Genomic DNA, 18,364 nt, shown 5'->3' on the forward strand with positions numbered 1-18,364 from the left:
CAAGTGGGTCAGAGTTTGCGTGTACATGCCCACATTTTCCCGTCAAGTTTATTTTTATAAATCCCAAGGTTTGCATGAAATGGTGTACGCATGTTTCAGGCAGTGTTTTGTGCGTACGCAACAGTTATATATGAGGCCCCTGGTCAGGCCCTGCTCCCTGGAGCAGGAGATAGACAGACTAGCTACTTTGTTAAAGTCAAAGTCTCCTGTTTAAAACATGACACGATCTGAGAAAATATATTTTCAGTTTAAACAGAAAACATTTAACATTAATTTCTGACAGAACAAAAACAACATAGATCATAGGGCAGTGATTAAAAACAAACATATTTAATCATATGAACTAGTCAAGAACATACATATACATACTGTGCAAGGAAAACATTTCAACCATAAAAAGACATGAACAAAAAAAAAATATATATATATATATATATATATATATGGCATTAATCAAATCAGTAGAAACAAGAAATATCACCACAAATCTTGTGTTTTTCAATGAGTTATACTTTCTAGGGACATAAAAATGTTAAAACTCTGACCCCTAACCCTAACCCTAACCCTAAAAAAGACGGAGGGATTTTTAACTCTCGATTTATAACAGTTAAATATAAATGAATATAATATGAATAGTTGCTGATGAATTCTAATAAATATTTTGTTGCAAAAGATGTGACTGAATCATTACTCTCCTGTATGAATTCATACATGTCCCCTTAAATTGGAATTATCGTTAAATCTTTTACCCACGCTCAGTACAACTTAAAGATTTCTCTCCCGTGAACTCTCAAATGTCTCTTTAAATTTTGCTGCTTGTTAAATCTTTTATCACACTCAGAGCAACTAAATGGTTTCTCTCCTGTATGACACAACATATGTTGGTTTAGATCGCCCTTTTGGTTAAATGTTTTACCACACTCAGAGCAACTAAATGGTTTCTCTCCTGTATGACTCCTCATATGTAATTTCAGATGGTCCTTTCGACTAAATGTTTTACCACACTCAGAGCAACTAAAGGGTTTCTCTCCCGTATGAATCCTCATATGTGTATTTAGACAGCCCCTTTGGATAAATCTTTTACCACACTCAGAGCAACTAAAGGGTTTCTCTCCCGTATGAATCCTCATATGTATATTTAGACTGCTCCTTCGGATAAATCTTTTACCACACTCAGAGCAACTAAACGGTTTCTCTCCTGTATGACACCTCATATGTTTATTTAGATTGCCCTTTTGGTTAAATGTTTTACCACACTCAGAGCAACTAAACGGTTTCTCTCCTGTATGACACCTCATATGTTTATTTAGATGGCCCTTTTGGTTAAATCTTTTACCACACTTAGAGCAACTAAACGATTTATTTTCTGCCTTACATCCCATATCACTTAGAGGCTGTTTGTTATTTCTTGTATTTAAACCAGACTGAGGTTCCCTGGTCACCATCCAATCATTCTCACTGTCTTCAGTCTCAGAAGAGTCTTCAGTCTTGTCCTCAGGGCCTGGTTGTAAATGTCCATCAGGACCTGAGTTCCTGGGTGGTTCTGGTCCTCCACAGTCCGCTCTGTTCTCCTTCATCTCACTCTGATGAAGCTGTGACAACTGAAGTTTCTCTTCTTCACTGTTCACAGCGACAGGAGTCAATGTGAACTTGATATCAGCCTCCTCCAGTCCTTGAAGCTGCCCTCCCTCCTGATTGGTCCACGGTTCCTCTTTAATGTGGGGGAGCTCTGGGTCCTCCTGGTCCACACGGGGGCTGCACTGCTGCTGCTCAGGGGTAACCTCTTCTTTACTCACCACCAGTTGCAGGAAGTCTGCAGGGAGAGTAGAGAAGTATGATGTTTTTTGTTCCCAAATAGTGTCACAATACCAACATTATTGTTTCCCTACCGATACTTTGCTTCAATAAGAGAGTGGCTCTACCTGAGCCAGTGTCACCAGACTCCTGTAGTTTGATAGTATATGTAGTTTGTGAGGCTACAGTAGTGTGCAAGTTAATCCTGGGTTTGAAATGCCAGAATTACAATGTCTTTTATTTACGTTATTTCATGCTGAATAAAATGTAGTTTACCTGTTAAGTGGTTTTTTGTTTGCTTTCATGCATGTCTGTGTTTTTTGACAATGCATAAGTAGACTTAATTTTATGGTATGATGTACTTATGTTTACATGTACTTGTATTGGCACTGCAGGTTCGCCTGCATGGAGCGAAAAGCATGCGTTGCACATCCAGTAAATATAAGGTTCTTATTTAAACCTGGGCAACACTGGCTGCGGAACAGCTTGCTTACGTTAACAGATTAGCGCGGTCAAGCCGGCTGCGCTCAGCCACGCTTCGCTTCTAGAGATTCACGGTCTTGCTGACTTTTGAGCACAACTGCTAAATGAAAAGAGAAAACACAACTTTCAGACATGACTCGGTTGTTTCACGCTGATGTTGACATTTCACATCAACATCAGTCAGTCAGTGGACAGTTCATGAATACAGATTTTACTGAGTTTATTTTCTCACAAGAATAAATAGAAAATACTTGGTCTGGTTCAACTTTTAGTTCTTTTAAATCAAGTCTTTTCGGTTTGTCGCTGCCTTTTATTACATCACATCTGAGGCTTTATATTGATTCATTGTCTCTGTGACTTTCATTCTCCTATTTTATCTCATGCTACTTTTTATTTTCTATTCTCTGAACTGTAATAAGGATTTTTAAATAGGACCTGACTGTTTATATTTGTGTCTTATACACCTTGTCTTAATGCGTTTGTAGATTTAGGTAAAATTCAGACCAACTTCTCGAAGCAGTAAGTGAGGAGCTGCTCTGCTCACATTAAATAGATTTTAGAGCCACAACTCACAAATGTTTATTGTGTCTGTCTTAGAAAAGCAAGCTCCACTAGCTTAGCTAGCACAGAGCAGCTTAGCTCCACTAGCTTAGCTAGCACACAGCAGTTTAGCTCCACTAGCTTAGCAAGCACACAGCAGTTTAGCTCCACTAGCTTAGCTAGCACACAGCAGTTTAGCTCCACTAGCTTAGCTAGCACACAGCAGTTTAGCTCCACTAGCTTAGCTACCAAACAGCAGCTTAGCTCCATTAGCTAAACTAGTGGAGCTAAGGTGCTCTGTGCTAGCTAATACTACACAACAGCTTAGCTATCTTTCCGGCTCCAGGGAGCAGGGACTGACCTGCTCTGTGCAGCCGGACTTCGGGCTTCATCACGGCATCGAGCAGCCTCCTCTGGCGGCAGATCTCCCGCTCTGACCGCTCCACTCTGTCTTCGTACTCCACCACGGTTTCCTCAAACACCGCGAGGATCTCCTCCACCGCCGCCGTTAGCCGCTCGGTGAGCATCGCTCTCAGCGCCGGGACTTGAGCCGTTTCTTCACCTTTCTCCACCTGCAGCAGAAAGTCTTCAGCGGCAGCGCTGATCCGCTCATGTACCGACACCCGCAGCACGGCGCACATGTTCCTCCTTTCTGCGCACTTTGAGTCTCGGAGCGAGCAAAGAGACCCAGCGGCAAGTAAACAAAGACACCGAGTTCAGAGCCAACAGTGACCCCTGCTGGACTGGAGGACGACGAGGAAACTAAAGTACTAATACTGCACAGTAGAAAAATACTCAAGAGTATATGTTAAACATGTACAAAAGTATAAGCAACAAAATATACTTAACCAATGGAGGAAGAAGAATTCGGATCATTTACTGAAGTAAAAGTACCAAGACAGTAAAGGAAAAAAACTCCATTGCAAGTAAAATGACTAAGACAGAGAAGTAGAAATACTGATTTATAAGTAAAAGTACCAAGACAGTAAAGTAAAAATACCTATACATAATTTATCTATCTTTCATAATGTCCTTCATGTCATTTTAAGGTTAAATGTGTTCCTTGCACAGTATGTATGTGTGTTCTTAACTAGTTCATATGAATTAAATATGTTTGTTTTAAAACAATGGTTTCTTGGTTCGTGAGATTCAGTGACAGTGTGTCTTCTCCTTTATGTATTGAATGTGTTTCCAAGAATAAAAGTGTGATAAAAAGATAATAGCATCGTCGCCCTCCTCCTCTTTGTTTCTGTATGAACGGAGGCTGCACTGGTTACAGTTGAATTGTCTCATCACGAGACAAATTAATCTGCTTCTCACAGTCAGACATGTTTGTTTACGTTTGACGTGAAGTCGGAACTGGGAAATTTCAGGTCAGAATATCTGACATACGAGTCGTCTGGAACGCAGCATTACACTCACACACACGGACAGTGAAGCAGCGGTGACAGAGGAGCCCTCGTTGACGTGAATGACGATAAATGTCAAACAGCAGGATTGTTAAATTCAGAGACAGCTGTGCTGTCCCCAATCTATAAAATCTAAGATAATTATTTTTATATGCTTGTGTTTGTACTGGGATGGTTCGGTTCCATCGGTCAATCTGTGTGATAGTGGACTCAGTAGATCACAGATCTATATAAGCTATATCAGCTGATCAGTCATCATCATGGGACCGACAAAATCTCCTCCTTCCATTCACATGCATCCATCTCGCAGCATTACACACGACTGTCACCGCAGTATATATATATTAAGAGCAATCGGACCGATTACTTCAAACATCAGTGGATCCTAACCTCCGCTCTGGGACATAATTTGGAAATAGAAGTTCAAAAGTGAATAGTTTTTCAGTTTTTTTGTGAGTGATCTCCTGTGCACTCTGTGCGACATACACTCGTCCTTGATGATACACGGATATCAAAAACTATTAATGACTCTGCTCTGTAACTTCCCTGTTTAATGGAACCTGAATGTAATTTGCTGTGTTGTTTTATATCTTTTGCAATTGATGTTTTGTATAAAGCTGTTGGTTTTACTGGTAATGATGAAGTGGATCAATAATCTGCTTCAGTTTACCACCTCATGTCTGCATCACCACTTTCCCGACTCCAAAATGTTCGTACAAGTGGGTCAGAGTTTGCGTGTACATGCCCACATTTTCCCGTCAAGTTTATTTTTATAAATCCCAAGGTTTGCATGAAATGGTGTACGCACATTTCAGGCAGTGTTTTGTGCGTAGGCAACAGTTATATATGAGGCCCCTGGTCAGGCCCTGCTCCCTGGAGCAGGAGATAGACAGACTGTAGCTACTTTGTTAAAGTCAAAGTCTCCTGTTTAAAACATGACACGATCTGAGAAAATATATTTTCAGTTTAAACAGAGAGAACATTTAACATTAATTTCTGACAGAACAAAACAACATAGATCATAGGACAGTGATTAAAAACAAACATATTTAATCATATGAACGAGTCAAGAACATACATATACATACTGTGCAAGGAAAACATTTCAACCATAAAAAGATATGAACGACATTATGAACAAAAAAAAAATATATATATATCTATAGATATATCTATATCTATAGATATATATATATATCTATAGATATATATAAGGCATAAATCAAATCAGTAGAAACAAGAAATATCACCACAAATCTTGTGTTTTTCAATGAGTTATACTTTCTAGGGACATAAAAATGTTAAAACTCTGATAAAAAAAGACGGAGGGATTTTTAACTCTCGATTTATAACAGTTAAATATGAATGAGTATAATATGAATAGTTGCTGATAAATTCTAATAAATCTTTTGTTGCAAAAGATGTGACTGAATCATTACTCTCCTGTATGAATTCATACATGTCCCCTTAAATTGGAATTATCGTTAAATCTTTTACCCACGCTCAGTACAACTTAAAGATTTCTCTCCCGTGAACTCTCAAATGTCTCTTTAAATTTTGCTTATTGTTAAATCTTTTACGACACTCAGAGCAACTAAAGGGTTTCTCTCCTGTATGACACATCATATGTTTATTTAGATTGCCCCTTAGGGTAAATGTTTGACCACACTCAGAGCAACTAAATGGTTTCTCTCCTGTATGACTCCTCATATGTATTTTCAGATGGTCCTTTCGACTAAATGTTTTACCACACTCAGAGCAACTAAAGGGTTTCTCTCCCGTATGAACCCTCATATGTATATTTAGACAGCCCCTTTGGATAAATCTTTTACCACACTCAGAACAACTAAATGGTTTATCTCCTGTATGCTGCCTCATATGTATATTTAGACTGCCCCTTTGGATAAATCTTTTACCACACTCAGAGCAACTAAATGGTTTCTCTCCTGTATGACACCTCATATGTTTATTTAGATGGCCCTTTTGGTTAAATCTTTTACCACACTCAGAGCAACTAAGCGATTTATTTTCTGCCTTACATCCCATATCACTTAGAGGCTGTTTGTTATTTCTTGTATTTAAACCAGACTGAGGTTCCCTGGTCTCCATCCAATCATTCTCACTGTCTTCAGTCTCAGAAGAGTCTTCAGTCTTGTCCTCAGGACCTGGTTGTAAATGTCCATCAGGACCTGAGTTCCTGGGTGGTTCTGGTCCTCCACAGTCCGTTCTGTTCTCCTTCATCTCACTCTGATGAAGCTGTGACGACTGAGGTTTCTCTTCTTCACTGTTCACAGTGACAGGAGTCAATGTGAACTTGATATCAGCCTCCTCCAGTCCTTGAAGCTGCCCTCCCTCCTGATTGGTCCACGGTTCCTCTTTAATGTGGGGGAGCTCTGGGTCCTCCTGGTCCACACGGGGGCTCCACTGCTGCTGCTCAGGGGGAACCTCTTCTTTACTCACCACCAGTTGCAGGAAGTCTGCAGGGAGAGTAGAGAAGTATGATGTTTTTTGTTCCCAAATAGTGTCACAATACCAACATTGTTGTTTCCCTACCGATACTTTGCTTCAATAAGAGAGTGGCTCTACCTGAGCCAGTGTCACCAGACTCCTGTAGTTTGATAGTGTATGTAGTTTGTGAGGCTACAGTAGTGTGCAAGTTAATCCTGGGTTTGAAATGCCAGAATTACAATGTCTTTTATTTACGTTAATTCATGCTGAATAAAATGTAGTTTACCTGTTAAATGTTTTTTTGTTTGCTTTCATGCATGTCTGTGTTTTTTGACAATGGATAAGTAGACTTAATTTTATGGTATGATGTACTTTTGTTTACATGTACTTGTATTGGCACTGCAGGTTCACCTGCATGGAGCAGAAGCATGCTTTGCACATCCAGTAAATATAAGGTTCTTATTTAAGCCTGGGCAACACTGGCTGCGGAACAGCTTGCTTACGTTAACAGATTAGCGCGGTCAAGCCGGCTGAGTTCAGCCACACTTTGCTTCTAGAGATTCACGGTCTTGCTAACTTTTGAGCACAACTGCTAAATGAAAAGAGAAAACACAACTTTCGGACATGACTCGGTTGTTTCACGCTGATGTTGACATTTCACATCAACATCAGTCAGTTAGTGGACAGTTCATGAATACAGATTTTACTGAGTTTATTTTCTCACAAGAATAAATAGAAAATACTTGGTCTGGTTCAACTTTTAGTTCTTTTAAATCAAGTCTTTTCGGTTTGTCGCTGCCTTTTATTACATCACATCTGAGGCTTTATATTGATTCATTGTCTCTGTGACTTTCATTCTCCTATTTTATCTCATGCTACTTTTTATTTTCTATTCTCTGAACTGTAATAAGGATTTTTAAATAGGACCTGACTGTTTATATTTGTGTCTTATACACCTTGTCTTAATGCTTTTGAAGATTTAGGTAAAATTCAGACCAACTTCTCGAAGCAGTAAGTGAGGAGCTGCTCTGCTCACATTAAATAGATTTTAGAGCCACAACTCACAAATGTTTATTGTGTCTGTCTTAGAAAAGCAAGCTCCACTAGCACAGAGCAGCTTAGCTCAACTAGCTTAGCTAGCACACAGCAGTTTAGCTCCACTAGCTTAGCAAGCACACAGCAGTTTAGCTCCACTAGCTTAGCTAGCACACAGCAGTTTAGCTCCACTAGCTTAGCTACCAAACAGCAGCTTAGCTCCATTAGCTAAACTAGTGGAGCTAAGGTGCTCTGCTAGCTAATACTACACAACAGCTTAGCTATCTTTCCGGCTCCAGGAGCAGGGACTGACCTGCTCTGTGCAGCCGGACTTCGGGCTTCATCACGGCATCGAGCAGCCTCCTCTGGCGGCAGATCTCCCGCTCTGACCGCTCCACTCTGTCTTCGTACTCCACCACGGTTTCCTCAAACACCGCGAGGATCTCCTCCGCCGCCGCCGTTAGCCGCTCGGTGAGCATCGCTCTCAGCGCCGGGACTTGAGCCGTTTCTTCACCTTTCTCCACCTGCAGCAGAAAGTCTTCAGCGGCAGCGCTGATCCGCTCATGTACCGACACCCGCAGCAGCTGCACGGCGCACATGTTCCTCCTTTCTGCGCACTTTGAGTCTCGGAGCGAGCAAAGAGACCCAGCGGCAAGTAAACAAATTCACCGAGTTCAGACCCAACAGTGACCCCTGCTGGACTGGAGGACGACGAGGAAACTAAAGTACTAATACTGCACAGTAGAAAAATACTCAAGAGTATATGTTAAACAGGTACAAAAGTATAAGCAACAAAATATACTTAACCAATGGAGGAAGAAGAATTCGGATCATTTACTGAAGTAAAAGTACCAAGACAGTAAAGGAAAAAAACTCCATTGCAAGTAAAATTACTAAGACAGAGAAGTAGAAATACTGATTTATAAGTAAAAGTACCAAGACAGTAAAGTAAAAATACCTATACATAATTTATCTATCTTTCATAATGTCCTTCATGTCATTTTAAGGTTAAATGTGTTCCTTGCACAGTATGTATGTGTGTTCTTTTCATATGAATTAAATATGTTTGTTTTAAAACAATGGTTTCTTGGTTCGTGAGATTCAGTGACAGTGTGTGTTCTCCTTTATGTATTGAATGTGTTTCCAAGAATAAAAGTGTGATAAAAGATAATAGGGTCGCGCCCTCCTCCTCTTTGTTTCTGTACGAACGGAGGCTGCACTGGTTACAGTTGAATTGTCTCATCACGAGACAAATTAATCTGCTTCTCACAGTCAGACATGTTTGTTTACGTTTGACGTGAAGTCGAACTGGGAAATTTCAGGTCAGAATATCTGACATACGAGTCGTCTGGAACGCAGCATTACACTCATTTGTGTTTGTACTGGGATGGTTCGGTTCCATCGGTCAATCTGTGTGATACTGGACTCAGTAGATCATAGATCTATATAAGCTATATCAGCTGATCAGTTCATCATGGGACCGACAAAATCTCCTCCTTCCATTCACATGCATCCATCTCGCAGCATTACACACGACTGTCACCGCAGTATATATATATTAAGAGCAATCGGACCGATTACTTCAAACATCAGTGGATCCTAACCTCCGCTCTGGGACATAATTTGGAAATAGAAGTTCAAAAGTGAATAGTTTTTCTGTTTTTTTGTGAGTGATCTCCTGTGCACTGTGCGACATACACTCGTCCTTGATGATACACGGATATCAAAAACTATTAATGACTCTGCTCTGTAACTTCCGTTTAATGGAACCTGAACGTAATTTGCTGTGTTGTTTTATATCTTTTGCAATTGATGTTTTGTATAAAGCTGTTGGTTTTACTGGTAATGATGAAGTGGATCAATAATCTGCTTCAGTTTACCACCTCATGTCTGCATCACCACTTTCCCGACTCCAAAATGTTCGTACAAGTGGTTCAGAGTTTGCGTGTAGATGCCCACATTTTCCCGTCAAGTTTATTTTTATAAATCCCAAGGTTTGCATGAAATGGTGTACGCATGTTTCAGGCAGTGTTTTGTGCGTAGGCAACAGTTATATATGAGGCCCCTGGTCAGTCCCTGCTCCCTGGAGCAGGAGATAGACAGACTAGCTACTTTGTTAAAGTCAAAGTCTCCTGTTTAAAACATGACACAATCTGAGAAAATATATTTTCAGTTTAAACAGAGAGAACATTTAACATTAATTTCTGACAGAACAAAACAACATAGATCATAGGACAGTGATTAAAAACAAACATATTTAATCATATGAACGAGTCAAGAACATACATATACATACTGTGCAAGGAAAACATTTCAACCATAAAAAGACATGAACGACATTATGAACAAAAAATATATATATATATATAAGGCATAAATCAAATCAGTAGAAACAAGAAATATCACCACAAATCTTGTGTTTTTCAATGAGTTATACTTTCTAGGGACATATAAATGTTAAAACTCTGATAAAAAAAGACGGAGGGATTTTTAACTCTCGATTTATAACAGTTAAATATGAATGAGTATAATATGAATAGTTGCTGATAAATTCTAATAAATCTTTTGTTGCAAAAGATGTGACTGAATCATTACTCTCCTGTATGAATTCATACATGTCCCCTTAAATTGGAATTATCGTTACATCTTTTACCCACGCTCAGTACAACTTAAAGATTTCTCTCCCGTGAACTCTCAAATGTCTCTTTAAATTTCGCTGGTTGTTAAATCTTTTACCACACTCAGAGCAACTAAATGGTTTCTCTCCTGTATGACACGTCATATGTTGATTTAGATTGCCCCTTCGGGTAAATGTTTGACCACACTCAGAGCAACTAAATGGTTTCTCTCCTGTATGACTCCTCATATGTATTTTCAGATGGTCCTTTCGACTAAATGTTTTACCACACTCAGAGCAACTAAAGGGTTTCTCTCCTGTATGACACCTCATATGTTTATTTAGATGGCCCTTTTGGTTAAATGTTTTACCACACTCAGAACAACTAAATGGTTTCTCTCCCGTATGAACCCTCATATGTATATTTAGACAGCCCCTTTGGATAAATCTTTACCACAACAAGGGGATAAATGTTTTACCACACTCAGAGCAACTAAATGGTTTCTCTCCTGTATGACACCTCATATGTATATTTAGACTGCCCCTTTGGATAAATCTTTTACCACACTCAGAGCAACTAAACGGTTTCTCTCCTGTATGACACCTCATATGTTTATTTAGATGGCCCTTTTGGTTAAATCTTTTACCACACTCAAAGCAACTAAACGATTTATTTTCTGCCTTACATCCCATATCACTTAGAGGCTGTTTGTTATTTCTTGTATTTAAACCAGACTGAGGTTCCCTGGTCTCCATCCAATCATTCTCACTGTCTTCAGTCTCAGAAGAGTCTTCAGTCTTGTCCTCAGGACCTGGTTGTAAATGTCCATCAGGACCTGAGTTCCTGGGTGGTTCTGGTCCTCCACAGTCCGCTCTGTTCTCCTTCATCTCACTCTGATGAAGCTGTGACGACTGAGGTTTCTCTTCTTCACTGTTCACAGCGACAGGAGTCAATGTGAACTTGATATCAGCCTCCTCCAGTCCTTGAAGCTGCCCTCCCTCCTGATTGGTCCACGGTTCCTCTTTAATGTGGGGGAGCTCTGGGTCCTCCTGGTCCACACGGGGGCTCCACTGCTGCTGCTCAGGGGTAACCTCTTCTTTACTCACCACCAGTTGCAGGAAGTCTGCAGGGAGAGTAGAGAAGTATGATGTTTTTTGTTCCCAAATAGTGTCACAATACCAACATTATTGTTTCCCTACCGATACTTTGCTTCAATAAGAGAGGGTTTCCTCCAGCCAGTGTCACCAGACTCCTGTAGTTTGATAGTGTATGTAGTTTGTGAGGCTACAGTAGTGTGCAAGTTAATCCTGGGTTTGAAATGCCAGAATTACAATGTCTTTTATTTACGTTATTTCATGCTGAATAAAATGTAGTTTACCTGTTAAGTGGTTTTTTGTTTGCTTTCATGCATGTCTGTGTTTTTTGACAATGCATAAGTAGACTTAATTTTATGGTATGATGTACTTATGTTTACATGTACTTGTATTGGCACTGCAGGTTCGCCTGCATGGAGCGAAAAGCATGCGTTGCACATCCAGTAAATATAAGGTTCTTATTTAAACCTGGGCAACACTGGCTGCGGAACAGCTTGCTTACGTTAACAGATTAGCGCGGTCAAGCCGGCTTGTTCAGCCACGCTCGGCTTCTAGAGATTCACGGTCTTGCTGACTTTTGAGCACAACTGCTAAATGAAAAGAGAAAACACAACTTTCAGACATGACTCGGTTGTTTCACGCTGATGTTGACATTTCACATCAACATCAGTCAGTCAGTGGACAGTTCATGAATACAGATTTTACTGAGTTTATTTTCTCACAAGAATAAATAGAAAATACTTGGTCTGGTTCAACTTTTAGTTCTTTTAAATCAAGTCTTTTCGGTTTGTCGCTGCCTTTTATTACATCACATCTGAGGCTTTATATTGATTCATTGTCTCTGTGACTTTCATTCTCCTATTTTATCTCATGCTACTTTTTATTTTCTATTCTCTGAACTGTAATAAGGATTTTTAAATAGGACCTGACTGTTTATATTTGTGTCTTATACACCTTGTCTTAATGCGTTTGTAGATTTAGGTAAAATTCAGACCAACTTCTCGAAGCAGTAAGTGAGGAGCTGCTCTGCTCACATTAAATAGATTTTAGAGCCACAACTCACAAATGTTTATTGTGTCTGTCTTAGAAAAGCAAGCTCCACTAGCTTAGCTAGCACAGAGCAGCTTAGCTCCACTAGCTTAGCTAGCACACAGCAGTTTAGCTCCACTAGCTTAGCAAGCACACAGCAGTTTAGCTCCACTAGCTTAGCTAGCACACAGCAGTTTAGCTCCACTAGCTTAGCTAGCACACAGCAGTTTAGCTCCACTAGCTTAGCTACCAAACAGCAGCTTAGCTCCATTAGCTAAACTAGTGGAGCTAAGGTGCTCTGTGCTAGCTAATACTACACAACAGCTTAGCTATCTTTCCGGCTCCAGGGAGCAGGGACTGACCTGCTCTGTGCAGCCGGACTTCGGGCTTCATCACGGCATCGAGCAGCCTCCTCTGGCGGCAGATCTCCCGCTCTGACCGCTCCACTCTGTCTTCGTACTCCGCCACGGTTTCCTCAAACACCGCGAGGATCTCCTCCGCCGCCGCCGTTAGCCGCTCGGTGAGCATCGCTCTCAGCGCCGGGACTTGAGCCGTTTCTTCACCTTTCTCCACCTGCAGCAGAAAGTCTTCAGCGGCAGCGCTGATCCGCTCATGTACCGACACCCGCAGCAGCTGCACGGCGCACATGTTCCTCCTTTCTGCGCACTTTGAGTCTCGGAGCGAGCAAAGAGACCCAGCGGCAAGTAAACAAAGTCACCGAGTTCAGAGCCAACAGTGACCCCTGCTGGACTGGAGGACGACGAGGAAACTAAAGTACTAATGCACAGTAGAAAAATACTCAAGAGTATATGTTAAACAGGTACAAAAGTATAAGCAACAAAATATACTTAACCAATGGAGGAAGAAGAATTCGGATCATTTACTGAAGTAAAAGTACCAAGACAGTAAAGGAAAAAAACTCCATTGCAAGTAAAATTACTAAGACAGAGAAGTAGAAATACTGATTTATAAGTAAAAGTACCAAGACAGTAAAGGAAAAAAACTCCATTGCAAGTAAAATTACTAAGACAGAGAAGTAGAAATACTGATTTATAAGTAAAAGTACCAAGACAGTAAAGTAAAAATACTCCATTGCAAGTTAAAGTACTAAGACAGAGAAGTAGGGGGACTTGTATAGGACCCTTACCCTAAAGAAGGAATTTGATATATTATATTTTAACAATGTTTACATATTACTGAATTAAACTAAACATAAGTAAACTGACCGTTTATGTCACCTTTCCTGCATCATTGGTTCATAAAGTTATGTTTGAAAAAGTCCACTGTTGCTAGGATATGGGAAACACCGTTGCTAAGTTGCAGCGAAGTCATTCCCGGAGAGACAGGAAGCTCAAATCGTGGCAGCGGCAGCTCGTAGATTTATAAAGGCAGTTGCAGCGATTTGAGGCAGCTGTCAGTTGCCACAGCTGTTTGGGGGCATTTGCCACTGCTCCCATCAGATTTGAGGGTAACTACCGCTGTTAGTGACTTATTCCCTGAGATTTATACGTAGTTTATGAATGTTTATCAGCTTGTTATTGTTCTGAGCGTTTCTATCGGTATATTTATGTAGCTTATTGTGCATATCTTTACCTGATTCAATATCTGGTCTTTTTCTGCAGATATGCAAATCAGATCGTTTTTTGAATGTATTGTTTGTTTCCATTAATCTGCAAAATGAGTAGAAAATGTCTTTCCTTCACTTGTCTGTAGTCTAGCTGCTTAAGGTCTCGCAGTAGAGACAATTTCAAGGTGTGTTAGCCCATAGTGTTTTATAATACAAATACTAAGTCAATTGTACTTTCAGATCCACAGAACAGTCTCGGGGCAATTCACGCAAGACTGCTAAGGTGATGTAACCAGTTTCTGATGCCAACGGGAAGGGTGTGACTTTCTGTGTAATGACCTTTATCCAGGCATCATTTTGAGATGTTGATAGAGAGTTGAGCTGTTACAATCTGGTACACACAAATGTGGCAGGACTTGGCAGTGAATTCAATGGAACATGATGCTTAATGACTAAAACTGGAACCCTGCTTCATTTTCAATGAGTTCCATAAAAAGACTAAAATATGCTATGACTTTACTCCTCTGTCTGAAATGACGGGTTAGGGTTCGTAGCTCTGTAGCTCTTTTGAAGGTTCCATTATTAACATTTACCATCACTGACACAATATGTCATTACAATAGACAATGCTATAATTAAATGCTTTTATTTAGTTATTATGATCTGCATTTGCATTAAATACTCAAACATTAAAGAATAAAAGGTGATTATTTTCACATTTTGGTTAAAAAGTAATAGGTCAGTAGCTGTTTGTTGTGTACAGCTTCGTTTGTCATTTGTCTAGTATATGCACTGATGCTTTTACACCACAGAAGTTCATAACTCATAAAAATATTTTATAGTTGACGGAGTAACAATAAGTCTATTTTACATGTTCTTATGGATGTTAGTGTATTTAACTAAGAGTCCTTGGAGAATGCCTATCAGATCCCGTCACATAAGGAAAACATTTGGGCCAAAGTCAACTTTTGATAGTAAATAAATCTTTAAATGGTTTATATGCAATTGGAAAGTAAAATTGTGTGTGCCTCTCTTTGCTGTCTTGTAACACAAAAACAATGAATACATTTATTCAGCCTAGAGAGAACATACATTTAAATGGAGATTGTGCTTGGTCCTACCGTTACTAAAAAACTTTCTTTGTGGTATTTCCATCTGCCGTACTGTGGTACAGTTGTAGTCAATACATTTCTACATGAGCAGTGGCATCTCTGTGCACCATAGACACCAAGATCATGCATATGGATCTGATAGATGTGGAGCTTTTCTTGATTCATTTTGAGTCCAACCCCCCCCCCCCCGAGAGCTAAAAAACTATCCAATACATTTTCATAAACCAGTATCTCATTGAATAAATCACAAACAGCTTTAGTTGCTCTCAGACAGCTGCCTCCAAACAGTGTGGCATCACAGCTGCCTTTACCCTCAGTGGCAGCTTCTGTTGACACCGGAAGTGCCTCTACGAGCTACCGCTGCCACGATTTGAGCTTGCCCCTGCTGCTGAACATCTTTCACATCAAAGCTAAGTTATCATAATACAAACAGCAGAGCGGGACGAGTCTAAGATGGGTTTACTGACGATTCTGAAGAAGCTGAAGCAGAAGGAGCGAGAGATGCGGCTCCTGATATTGTATCCTGTCTGTAACGGGGTGTTTAGCTTAGCAGCTAACATCTTAGCATCCATACGACAACGTTAGTACAGCTTCATTTGCGTCAAAAACGTCAGCATCGCGGGCGGTAGTTCATATCTGCCTGATGTTCGGTATGAGTGTTCTGTTGTGTGTGTGTGTGGAGTTTGTTGCGTATGTTTTGTGCTGTATCATGCTACGCGCTAGCTGTGAGCTAATAGTGAGTCTGTTCGTCACGTGTGTGTATTATTGTTATTATTGTCATCTTTAACGTGGCTCGTGCAGAGGTCTGGACAACGCGGGGAAAACCACCATCCTGAAGAAGTTCAACGGCGAGGACGTGAGCACCATCTCCCCCACGCTGGGCTTCAACATCAAGACACTGGAGCACCGAGGGTAACACAAACACAAACACACACACACTCACTCACTGCAGGATCACAGCAAGACGTGACACTCATTCTTCAGGCACCTTCCATACATCACACATTGCACAATCTTTCCCAAAAGGTCGTTTTCATTACTATGCCAAGCACAGATGATAGTAAGTAACTGCAGAATATTGATGGTGCTGTGACACTGCCATGAAGCACTGGATCACTTACTGATGAGTTAATATGTCTGTTGGGAAAAAGGCCTATAGCTTCAATAATTTGTTGCACAAAATCCTGGTGCACTTCTTAAAACATTAAGGTCGTCAATCCTCACTGCTTCTGCATGTGCCTGTCGAAAGTCCCTCATACACAGGGTGGACAAAGCAAGCATTTGCCTGGGGCCCCTAGCCATGAAGGGGGCCCCTGAGAACAGCCGAATAGATGCATCCACAGTTAGCAACAATTTTATGAGAACCCCCTTAAATTCTATGATTAGCTGTGTAAAGGAGACTACAACAAAACCATAGTCGAGTTCACAAAGTAAAGAGAATGTGGCCCCCTGGCCCAGACCACCTCCTAATTTTATCTGATCTCAGGACTATCACACATCATGAGTCAAAATTGATTGCTTGACCATAACACAGGGGGAACGGAAATGTACTAGTTTGGTAAAGAATCAGTTGCTTTCTACAAAATTCCTTATTCATTTTATTCTGATATATTTTTCTAGTCTTACTATAAAGTCCTCATGTTCTCTTCTGCATGTGTTTTCTAGGTTCAAACTGAATTTCTGGGATGTAGGAGGTCAGAAGTCGCTGCGTTCCTACTGGAGGAACTACTTTGAGAGCACAGACGGGCTGCTGTGGGTGGTGGACAGCGCCGACAGACTCAGACTGCAGGACTGCGGACAGGAGCTCAGTAAACTGCTAAAGGAAGAGGTGAAGTAAATAATACTGGTGCTACAAGAGGGTATTTGCCGAAGTTGAAAAACCTAACAAAGCACTGAAGACTGGTCCCATAAAAGCCCCGTACAAGGAATAACAATGTCTTAAAGTTTTCTAACCTACATCTACAAAATTGTACAAAAAAAAAGGATAATGTGTCCATCAATTTCTCCTCATTATCCGGGTCCAGGTATGAACAAATGAAAAGCCCTTTCCTCTCATATATATATTATATTGTTTCCTGCAAGTCTCAACCGCTATGATCAAGACTCTGTTGAAGGAAGCTTATGGGGTTCAGGGGTTATTTATTTTTAATAATCTACACAGAGGTATCACTGTAATATATGTCAAGCTTGCAGTATCTTCGTATTGGGTTTATGAAAACATGAAACTGGTGGAGACTGGTTAGCTGTGTGCATACCAACAAGGTAAAACATCTCCTTCAATATGACACCGAATGCTCTGACATCTTTACTCTATTAGCAGATCGTTAATGGTTTCTCATTAGTCTGTTTTCTGAAAGTGTCTGAAGCAGTGCACACTCAGACACCAGTGCGAAATCCCAGTCTTGTTATTTTCAAGTTAAGGAGGATCAAGCTGCTCTTCTTTGCATTTTAAAATGTCTGATAGTGTTCTCGTCCTTTTTTCTTTAATTCCCTGCAGAGGTTAGCTGGTGCAACACTGCTGATATTTGCCAACAAACAGGATTTACCTGGAGCTCTGACTAAAGAGGCGATTCAAGAGGTGAAATTTACACTCACATTGAAAGGATCCCTTACTGTGTTTCACTTGTGTAACTCTTTACAGTCTTATTAGTGCTGTTTCTTTGTCATATTACACTTAATTTGTCGAGAAGTAGCGCATCAGAATCTACGTTGTCACTTTGTTCCTGCAGGCTCTGGCTCTGGACGAGATTAAAAGCCATCACTGGTGCATCGTTAGTTGCAGCGCTGTGACAGGAGAGAACCTGTTAACTGGAGTGGACTGGCTGTTAGACGATATCGCCGCGAGGATCTTCACTGCCGACTAATGTGTGTTTATAAACCAGGGACACAAGTAAAACACAGCGGCCTCCTGCGTTCGGTGATGTCTGACATGACTCCAGACTCTCAAATCGAACAAATGATCTAGATATACAGACACCTGGAGGAAATGTATTATATAATTTAAGCAATGTAATGACACATTTATACTAAGTTGGTGCCTCACATGTTATCTACACAATAAAAGGTAACTCATGCACTGTACAGCTCAGTTTTTTTTTTTGAGAGTCTGTTTCAAGGGGTCATCCTCTTTAATGACACTTCACTGCTACCTCAGTGTCGTCTTCACTGTTTAACTCATCATGCTGTTTGTGTAGCTGCTTGTAACCACAACCAACATCCCATGAGAACAGGTCTA

General features: G+C 40.5%; 2 protein-coding genes and 1 pseudogene across 2 annotated transcripts; 1 reads left to right on the plus strand and 2 right to left on the minus strand.

Moving 5' to 3' along the window:
* Window positions 1–396: 396 nt before the first annotated feature.
* LOC118102435 (zinc finger protein 2) lies at window positions 397–13,200 on the minus strand. The gene is made up of 3 exons (XM_035148593.2): window positions 13,075–13,200; window positions 3,179–3,440; window positions 397–1,813 (listed from the first exon to the last, which is right to left on the minus strand). Exons 1-3 carry the CDS (start codon window positions 13,096–13,098, stop codon window positions 756–758), a joined length of 1,344 nt encoding a protein of 447 aa, XP_035004484.1. The 5' UTR covers window positions 13,099–13,200; the 3' UTR covers window positions 397–755.
* LOC124851350 lies at window positions 5,246–8,392 on the minus strand (annotated as a pseudogene).
* Window positions 13,201–15,501: 2,301 nt separating the features above from the next.
* On the plus strand, window positions 15,502–18,203 carry arl2 (ADP-ribosylation factor-like 2). Its single transcript, XM_035148594.2, has 5 exons — window positions 15,502–15,647; window positions 15,931–16,041; window positions 16,795–16,957; window positions 17,627–17,707; window positions 17,859–18,203. The coding sequence occupies exons 1-5, from the start codon at window positions 15,583–15,585 to the stop codon at window positions 17,991–17,993; spliced, it is 555 nt and encodes a 184-aa protein (XP_035004485.1). The 5' UTR covers window positions 15,502–15,582; the 3' UTR covers window positions 17,994–18,203.
* The last annotated feature ends 161 nt before the right edge of the window (window positions 18,204–18,364 follow it).

This window comes from Hippoglossus stenolepis, chromosome 23 (assembly GCF_022539355.2).
Source record: "Hippoglossus stenolepis isolate QCI-W04-F060 chromosome 23, HSTE1.2, whole genome shotgun sequence".
Taxonomy (NCBI): domain Eukaryota; kingdom Metazoa; phylum Chordata; class Actinopteri; order Pleuronectiformes; family Pleuronectidae; genus Hippoglossus; species Hippoglossus stenolepis.